Here is a 10,044-nt window from a genome sequence, read left to right as displayed (position 1 = left end):
CCCCCCCCACTCTTCATCTGGCTACTAGCCAGCCCCAAAGATTTTGCCCAGATTTGAGGTCTATCTGGGCACAACCTTGCTTATAGACGCTGACTGGTAATTTTTCATCAATCTTCTGTGGCAGACCGCCAAGGCATTGTCAGCAGGGACCTTAACCCCATCGGTGCCAGCGTCCCCCGACATCCAGACAGTTGGTCCGCAGATGTTGCCGAACAGTTGGTTTCCTTTGTCCACAGAATTAGACCCTTTTCACACTATTGTGCCATCCCAAACTGAATTGGTTCAGATATTTTCTTTTCACTTTTCGCAACCAGCAACCACGATGAATGCGTAATCATTCCAGCTCAGTACAGCTTGGTTGGACTCAGCTCTGTTCGACTCAGTAGTGTGAAAAGTCCTTTGAAGACCTGATACAGATTGCATGTATACACCGCTTAATATTTTACCCCCTTTCGTACACAACCAAAGTGTGCACCCCACTTAGGGGACAACCACTGCCCCTTCTCATTGAAGCCACGAAGTTCAAGGCCGACCGCAGTACTGCAGGGATTGTTTGCAGAAAACAGGATCCCTCAAATTTGGAAGACAATCATGGTACCAATAATTACTTATATTACACCAGTTGTATGTCCTTGAACATATTTAAAAATTGCACAGAAAAAGTTATTGGGGTAATTTAGTTGCTAATGGCAGCCTGCAGTACCCATTTGGCCTTCACCTTGAGATACTCAATGAAAGGGCGCAGCACTGAGCTAGCTCAAACTGAGCATGTTATGTCTACATAAATCTCCCAGGCCATCTTAAGAAACTTCCTGGCCTTCAAATGCACTATTGGGTTTTCACATAGGAACAAATGGTGTCACGTGATCGATGGCTTTGTCCATTCATATATACAGAGTCATTGAGCCCACCAGCCCGGCATCCATCTTTGTGATTCACATTGGTGGCCATTTTGAGTCAGACTGCTTCCACCACATATCGGCCAGTCAATAACTAACAATGTGTCCCTCCCCCCTCCCATTCTGTCTCCCCAGATAATGTTTAAAGCCAATGCGAAATATTCTCCGGAGCTTAACAAATACAGGTAAGTGGAATTCTGCTGAGTCAGTATCTGGGTTAGTCTAACTGTGTTTTTGATGGGTGGGGTGGGTCGAGAGACAAAGAAGGGGAGAGGATGTAGGGCAGGAGGGCATCAAATCTCCAATAACTCAAATCAAAGCTGGTGTAATAGAAGGGATGTTTTTTGGTGAAAAAGAAATTAGAGTTGAAATGCAATGGTTGTTTGAAGCGACACACCACAGTTAAGTCTTATGTGGGACCTTGTCAAACCTCCCAAAATCTGTTACTAAAATTGAAAAAAGGTAGATGCATTGCAGTTGCTACCGTTTCTGCCAATTGCAAATCACTCTATGGGACTAACATAACATTCTAATACATTCTTACTAGAATGGGATCTTTCAAACCTTTGGTGCCAACATGGCTCTCGTTCAGATACTCCAAGCCCTAGATACAAAACCAAGTTGGCCAAGCTTCTACTGTATGACTGAAGGGTATTATTGTAGATACATTGGAACAGAGTGCCCGATAACCTTGATGAAATCTAATTATGCCCCCTGAGCTTCGTCTAAGCTGTCTCCACCCTGGGCTGTTTGATGTGGACGGGGAAGGTGGGGTCCAAATTTCTGGACTAATAAGCACTTTGATCAGCCGATTTAATGTCTGATGCGGAGTGAAAAGCTGTGAGCTCAAATCCCCAAATCCACCACACAAACTCCCCCCCCCTCCCCCCCTTTCCATCCCAGTACTCTGCAATCCCCCGCCTCACTCACTCACACAACGGCACACACACCCACACTAATACACACACACACTAATACACAAATACACGCACACATCCTGCAAGGGGGGAGGGTCTAAAGGAAGAGTGGAGAAGAGTTAGGAGATAAAGAGAGAGGGGGAACTGTGAAGATTGAGTGAGCCAGTGCAGTAGGATGGGTTTGGGGTATTTCAAGCTTATGGTAAATGTATTGTTGTGTAGAATTATTGTAATGTTGTGTGTAAAGGGCTCTAAATAAAAAACATTAATTGATAGCGCAGGTGCTCCCAAAATCGATTGAAATACAGCCTGTATTAATTGTAGCTACTTCTTTATTTTTTACTTAAAAAAATAAAACACTTTTTTACTTCTTTACTTTAAGAATTTGAGAATAAGAAAAATAAGAATTTGTTCTTAACTGACTTACCTCGTAAAATAAATAAGTAAATAATAAAGTAAAAAAATACATCTCTCCTGAAGAAGTTATCCCTTCATTTATTTCTGTCTGGATATACTGAAGAAGTTACCAGGTTGTTAGCAAGCTAGCTAATCAGGAAACCAAACATGACTAAACAAGTTGTAAAACAAATGTGCCCTGCATGTAGTTTTATGACCCACGACAGGATGAGAAAAAAAAACTATTTCCCCGGTAATATGGGTCAGATATTTTGAACTCTTTGGTGTGACACTAACGAATCTACGATCAGGAAACAATGCTACAGGGAAGTCTTACCAGTACAACAATTAAATATTTTGTCGTACCACCTATAATTGTGTGTTTTTTTGCACAGGGTGCCCATTCGCTTGGCGTTCATCTTTTCCAGCCTTTTCTTCCTCGTGGTGAACCTAACATGCGCCATGCTGGTGCAGGGTGGCATTGGGGGCGACGTGGGCGAGGCAGAGGTGAGGCAGGTGGTGCTGGCCCGGGTGCTGGTCAATGACAGTCTCTTCGTAATCTGCGCCGTCTCGCTGGCTGTGTGCATTTTCAAGATCGCCAAGATGTCCTCTGCCAACGTCTACCTCGAGTCCAAGGTACTGGACCGTCCTCAATCAGTCATTTAGTCCCATCAACAAATTAACTAATACATAATTTAATCAGTCAACCAATCAGCCACTTAACCAATCAACCAACTAACAAACCAGTCACTTAACCAATCAATTAATTGTTAAACGTTTAATCTTTATCAAATTGGGTTTGCAAGCAGGGATTAAATACTAGCAACTGTAAAAGTTGTTGATTTTGTAGCTAGGTAGATAGACAATAAGTATCTGATTGGTATTGAACCGTATCCTGTTTGTTCATGCCGTTACCCCATACATGCATACAGTGCTTTCAGAAAGTATTAATACCCCTGGATTTATTCCGTATTGTGTTACAGCCTCAATTCAAAATGGATTAAATAGATTTATTTCTTACCCATCTACACACAATATCCCATAATGACAAAGTGAAAATATTTTTACAACTGTTTCCTAATTTATTGAAAATGACATACAGTAATAACACATTTACATAGTGTCTTCAGAAAGTATTCAAACTTATTCCACATTTTGTTGTGTTACAGCCTGAATTCAAAATGGATTAAACATATATTTTTGTCACCCTTCTTCACACAATACCCCATTATGACGAAGTGAAAACAACATGTTTTTAGACATTTTTGCAAATTTTGGGAAAATGAAATGCATAAATATCACAATTACAAAGGTATTTCTAAGTTAGTACTTTGCAGAAGCACCTTTGGCGGTGATTACAGCTGCGAGTCCTTTTGGGCAAGTCTTTAAGAGCTTTGCACACCTAGAGTGTACAATATTTGGCCAATATTGTTTTAAAAATTATTCAAGCCCTGTCAAGTTGCTTCTTGATCATTGCTCGTCAGCCAATTTCAAGACTTGCCATAGATTTTCAAGCTGATTTCATTCAAAACTGTAACTAGGCCACTCAGGAACATTCAATGTCATCTTAGTAAGCAACTCCAGTGTATATTTGGCCTTGTGTTTTAGGTTATTGTCCTGTTGAAATGTGAATTTGTCTCCGGTGTATGTTGGAAAGCAGACTGAATCAGGTTTTCCTCTATGATTTTGACTGTGCGTATTCCATTTATAAAAAAAAAAAATTAATCCCTAGTCACAGCCGATGACAAGCAAACCCATAACATGATGCAGCCACCACCATACTTGAAGAGTGGTACTCAGTGATGTGTTTGCCAATTTATTCTCTCTGGCAACTGAGTTAATAAGGATGCCTGTATCTTTGTAGTGACTGGGTGCATCCAAAGCCTAATTAATAACTTTTCCATGCCCAAAGGGATATTCAGGATCTGTGTTTTACACATCTACCAGTCGTGCCCTCCTTTGCGAGGCTTTGTAAAACCTCCCTGGTCTTTGTGCTTGAATCTGTGCTTGAAATTCACTACTCGATAGCGGGACCTTACAGATAATTGTGTGTGGGGTACAGAGATGGGGTAGTTATTAAAAAAATCATGTTAACCACTATTATTGAGCACTGAATGAGTCGTGCAACTTATGTGATTTGTTAAGCAAATATTTACTTCTGAACTTATTTAGGCTTGCCATAACAAAGGGGTTGAATACATATTGACTTAAGACGTTTCAGCTTAAATGTTTCTATTCATTTCTAAAAATGTTGAAAAACATAATTATACTTTGATGTTATGGGGTGTGTAGGCCAGTGACACAATCTTTCAATTTTTTAAATTCAGGCTGTAACACAACAAAATATGGGAAAAAGTCCAGGGGTGAGAATACTTTCTGAAGGCAGTGGGGTCTGAAATTATTGACACCATTGATAAAGATGAGCAAAAATGACTATAAAATAAATAATTCAAATAATGAGCTATATTATATGCAAAATAAATGGGGTTATACTAATACAATTGCTCAGAGAAATATATTTTGTTTAACAAGTAATATAAAACAAACATTTAAAAAAAGGTAGTGAATCCCTGAGCTTTTTTTGAAAATGTTTTATGACTTGGAGAACACATTGGTAGGGATCTTAGACCATAATCCTTTCAGATCCTCAAAATCATTTGTCTGTGCTTATAGATTGCCCTATTCAAATCAAACCTCAGGAATGATACTTTTTAGTTTGAAATTATTCTGTGTGATTCAGTTTGATTAAAGAATGAATTGATGCTCTAACATTTGTTGCATAAACACAATTTTCCATTCTAAATGAAAAACTGCTGCTGATGGAGCTCAAGCTGCGCCTCTGAGCTGGATCTGTCTGAGCGTGTGTGGGTGGGTAACTCGCCACTATCAGATTAGAGGGGGGATAATGTAGCCTATGTTTTTTGTTTCCTGACTTTGATTCTGTGTTTTAGCTAGTAATGTATCAATACATGCCGTTTACAAATTAGCTATGACTTAGCCTATGTATGTATAGCACAACTTTGGATTTCACCGCCATCTCAAAATCAAATGGTGTTGAAGTTTTTATGTAATGATCTTATCTTTTCCTCTCACTTTGGCCATGCAGTGTTTGATTTGATTTGGATCTCTTTTAGTCCCCATTTGGACTAATGTTCCAAGAGTCCTAGTCCTAGCAGTGTGCCTCGCAAAAGTGATTGCTGTCTTCATTATAAAATTATCAACTTTACCCTGTATATCTAAAAATGACCATATATACAGTGCATTCAGAAAGTATTCAGACCCCTTCACTTTTTCTACATTTGTTACGTTACAGCCTTATTCTAAAATGTATTTAGTAAAAAGCACATAACAGCCTGCTTGGAGTTTGCCAAAAGGCACCAAAAGGACTCTGACTATGAGAAACAAGATTCTTTGGTCTGATGAAACCTTGATGGAACTCTTTGGCCTGAATGCCAAGCGTCACATCTGGAGGAAACCTGGCACAGTCCCTATGGTGAAGCAGGGTGTTGGCATGATCATGCTGTGGGGATTTTTTTCAGTGGCAGGGACTGAGAGACTAGTCCCTGTTAGGTGACCTAAACTGGGATATGCGTAACACCCCGGCCATCCTACAATCTAAGCTAGATGCCCTCAATCTCACACAAACTATCAAGGAACCAGGTACAACCCTAAATCCGTGAACGCGAGCACCCTCATAGAAATCATCCTGACCAACATGCCCTCTAAATACACCTCTGCTGTCTTCAACCAGGATCTCAGCGGTCACTGCCTCATTGCCTGCGTCCGTAATGGGTCCGTGGTCAAACGACCACCCCTCATCACTGTCAAACGTTCCCTAAAACACTTAGGCGAGAAGGCCTTTCTAATCGACCTGGCCCGGCTATCCTGGAAGGATATTGACCTCATTCCGTCAGTAGAGGATGCCTGGTTATTCTTTAAAAGTGGGTTCCTCACCGTCTTAAATAAGCATGCCCCATTCAAAAAATGTTGCACTAAGAACAGATATAGCCCTTGGTTCACTCGACTTGACTGCCTTTGACCAGCACAAAAACATCCTGTGGCATACTACATTAGCATCGAATTTCCCCCGCGATATGCAACTTTTCAGTGAAGTTATACACAGGCAGTTAGGAAAGCAAAGTCTAGCTTTTTCAAACAGAAATTTGCATCCTGCATGGCCAGCCGTAGAAAAATGCTTATTGAAATTCTCGATTATCGTATATTTATCGGTGGTGAGTGTTTCCTAGCCTCAGTGCAGTGGGCAGCTGGGAGGAGGTGCTCTTATTCTCCATGGACTTTACAGTGTCCCAGAACTTCTTGGCGTTTGTGCTACAGGATGCAAATGTCTGTTTGAAAAAGCTAGACTTTGCCTTGGACACTGTTAACTTACCTCCAGACGAGCTTCAATGCCATTCAACACTCATTCCTTAGCCTCCGACTGCTCTTAAATGCAAGTAAAACTAAATGCATGTTCTTCAACAGATCACTGCCCGCACCCGCCCACCCGTCTAGCATCACTACTCTGGACGGTTCTGACTTCGGTGTTTGTAGTTGTCCACATATTCTATGTGTCTGGTAAAAGAGACTGAAAACCTCCCTTCCAGACTCACATTAAGCATATCCAATCCCAAATTAAATCTAGAATCGGCTTCCTATTTCACAACAAAGCCTCCTTCACTCATGCTGCCAAACATACCCTTGTAAAACTGACTATCCTTCCGATCCTTGACTTTGGCGATGTCATCTACAAAATATCCTCCAACACTCTACTCAACCAATTGGATGCAGTCTATCACAGTGCCATCCGTTTTGTCACCAAAGCCCCATATACTACCCACCACTGAGACCTGTATTTTCTTGTTGGCTGATCCTTGCTACATATTCGTCGCCAAACCCACTGGCTCCAGGTCATCTATAAGTCTTTGCTAGGTAAAGCTCCGCCTTATCTCAGTTCACTGGTCACCATAGGAACACGCACCAGTAGCACGTGCTCCAGCAGATGTATTTCACTGGTCATCCCCAAAGCCAACACCCCCTTGGGCCGCCGCCTTTCCTTCCAGTTGTCTGCTGCCAATGACTGGAATGAATTGCAACAATCACTGAAGTTGGAGACTCATATCTTCCTCACTAACTTTAAGCGTCACCTGTCAGAGCAGCTTACTGATTGCTGCAGCTGTACACAGCCATCTGTAAATAGCCCATCCAACCAACTACCTACCTCATTCCCATATTTGTTTTTGTTTTTCCTACTCTTTTGCACACCAGTATTTCTGCTTGCACATCCTCATCTGCACATATCACTCTAGTGTAAATTGCTAAATTATAATAACTTCACCGCTATTGGCCTATTTATTGCCTTACCTCCTTATTTCATTTGCACACACTGTATACAGATTTTTCTATTGTGTTATTGACTGTACGTTTGTTTATCCCATGTGTAACTGTTGTTTTTGTCGAACTGCTTTGCTTTATCTTGGCCAGTTCGCAGTTGTAAATGAGAATTTGTTCTCAACTGGCCTACCTGGTTAAATAAAGGTGAATTTAAAAAATAAATAGCTAATCTAAGTTTATAATTTTAAAAGGCCAATTGATCATTAGAAAACCCTTTTTACAATTATGTTAGCACAGCTGAAAACTGTTGTTCCGACTAAAGATAAAACTGGCCTTCTTTAGACTAGTTGAATATCTGGAGCATCAGTATTTGTGGGTTTGATTACAGGCTCAACATGGCCAGAAACAAACACCTTTCTTCTGAAACTCGTCAGTCTATTCTTGTTCTGAGAAATGAAGGGTATTTCATGTGAGAAATTGCCAAAAAACTGAAGATCTTGTACAACGCTGTGTACTACTCCCTTCACAGAACAGCGCAAACGGGCTATAACCAGAACAGAAAGTGGAGTGGAAGGCCCCGGTGCACAACTGAGCAAGGGGGCAAGTACATTAGTGTCTAGTTTGAGAAACAGTCGCCTCACAAGTCCTCAACTGGCAGCGAAATAAACTCTGCAAAAAAAGAAACGTCCTCTCACTGTCAACTGTGTTTATTTTCAGCAAACTTAACATGTGTAAATATTTGTATGAACATAAGATTCAACAACTGAGACAAACTGAACAAGTTCCACAGACATGTGACTAACAGAAATGTAATATTTTGTCCCTGAACAAAAAGGGGGGGGGGGGGGGGGGGGTCCAAATAAAAAATAACAGTCAGTATCTGGTGTGGCCACTCGCTGCATTAAGTACTGCTGTTCATCTCCTCATGGACTGCACCAGATTTGACAGTTCTTGCTGTGAGATGTTACCCCACTCTTCCACCAAGGCACATGCAAGTTCCCAGACATTTCTGGGGGAAATGGCTCTAGCCCTCACCCTCCGATCCAACAGGTCCCAGACGTGCTCAATGGGATTGAGATCCGACCTCTTCGCTGGCCATGGCAGAACACTGACATTCTTGTCTTGCAGGAAATCACACACTTGCAGGAAGTCACACACAGAACAAGCAGTATGGCTGGTGGCATTGTCATGCTGGAGGGTCATGTCAGGATGAGCCTGCAGGAAGGGTACCACACTCCTTGTAACGCACAGCGTTGACATTGCCTGCAATGACGACAAGCTCAGTCCGATGATGCTGTGACACACTGCCCCAGACCATGACGGACCCTCCACCTCCAAATCGATTCCGCACAAGAGTACAGGTCTCGGTGTAACGCTCATTCCTTCATTCCACCCCAGGTGAGACAAAACCTTGACTCGTCAGTGAAGAGCACTTTTTGCCAGTCCTGTCTGGTCCAGCGACGGTGAGTTTGTGCCCATAGGCGACGTTGTTGCCGGTGATGTCTGCTGAGGACCTGCCTTTACAACAGGCCTACAAGCTCTCAGTCCAGCCTCTCTCAGCCTATTGCGGACAGTCTGAGCACTGATGGAGGGATTGTGCGTTCCTAATGTAGCTCGGGCAGTTGTTGTTGCCATCCTGTACCTGTCCCGCAGGTGTGCTGTTCAGATGTACCGATCCTGTGCAGGTGTTGTCACATGTCTGCCCCTGTGAGGACGATCAGCTGTCCGTCCTGTCTCCCTGTAGCGCTGTCTTAGGCGTCTCACATTACGGACTGGCCACATCTGCAGTCCTCATGCCTCCTTACAGCATTCCTCAGACACGTTCACGCAGATGAGCAGGGACCCTGTGCATCTTTCTTTTGTTATTTTTCAGAGTCAGTAGAAAGGTCTCTTTAGTGTCCCAAGTTTTCATAACTGTGACCTAAATTGCTTAGCGTCTTTAAGCTGTTAGTTTATTAACTACCGTTCCACAGGTGCATGTTCATTAATTGTGTATGGTTCATTGAACAAGCATGGGAAACAGTGCTTAAACCTTTTACAATGAAGATCTGTGAAGTTATTTGGATTTTTACAAATTATTATTGAAAGACAGGGTCCTGAATAAGGGATGTTTCTTTTTTTGCTGAGTTTAGTACCCGCAAAACACCAGTCTCAACGTCGACAGTGAAGAGGCGACTCCGGGATGCTGGCCTTCTAGTCAGAGTTGTAAAGAAAAGGCCATATCTCAGACCGGCCAATAAAAATAATAGATTAAGATGGGTGAAAGAACACAGACACTGGACAGAGGAAGATTGGAAAAAAAGTGTAATGGACAGACGAATCTAAGTTTGAGGTGTTTGGTTCACAAAGAACAACATTCGTGAGACAGAAAAAATGAAAAGATGGTGGAGGCAATGTGATGTGATGGTGCTTTGGTGGTGGTAAAGTGGGAGATTTGTACAGGTTAAAAGTGATATTGAAGAAGGACTGCTGTCACTCCATTTTGCAACGCCATGCCATAA

The 10,044-nt window shown here is 42.0% G+C and overlaps 1 protein-coding gene across 2 annotated transcripts in view; it reads left to right on the top strand.

Annotated features, from left to right (window-relative positions):
* The window catches only part of gpr137c (G protein-coupled receptor 137c), a 57,588-nt gene that overhangs the window by 28,470 nt on the left and 19,074 nt on the right, over positions 1 to 10,044 (top strand). For both annotated transcript variants that reach the window (XM_020500811.2, XM_020500810.2), the window contains exons 2-3: positions 1,035 to 1,084; positions 2,608 to 2,848. In XM_020500811.2, the coding sequence (XP_020356400.1) occupies positions 1,035 to 1,084; positions 2,608 to 2,848 (291 nt within the window). The remainder of the gene's footprint in view (positions 1 to 1,034; positions 1,085 to 2,607; positions 2,849 to 10,044) is intronic.

This window comes from Oncorhynchus kisutch, linkage group LG14 (assembly GCF_002021735.2).
Source record: "Oncorhynchus kisutch isolate 150728-3 linkage group LG14, Okis_V2, whole genome shotgun sequence".
NCBI classification, from domain to species: domain Eukaryota; kingdom Metazoa; phylum Chordata; class Actinopteri; order Salmoniformes; family Salmonidae; genus Oncorhynchus; species Oncorhynchus kisutch.
The sequence above is the reverse complement of the archived record's forward strand: the minus strand, read 5'-3'. Positions and strand labels throughout refer to the sequence as shown.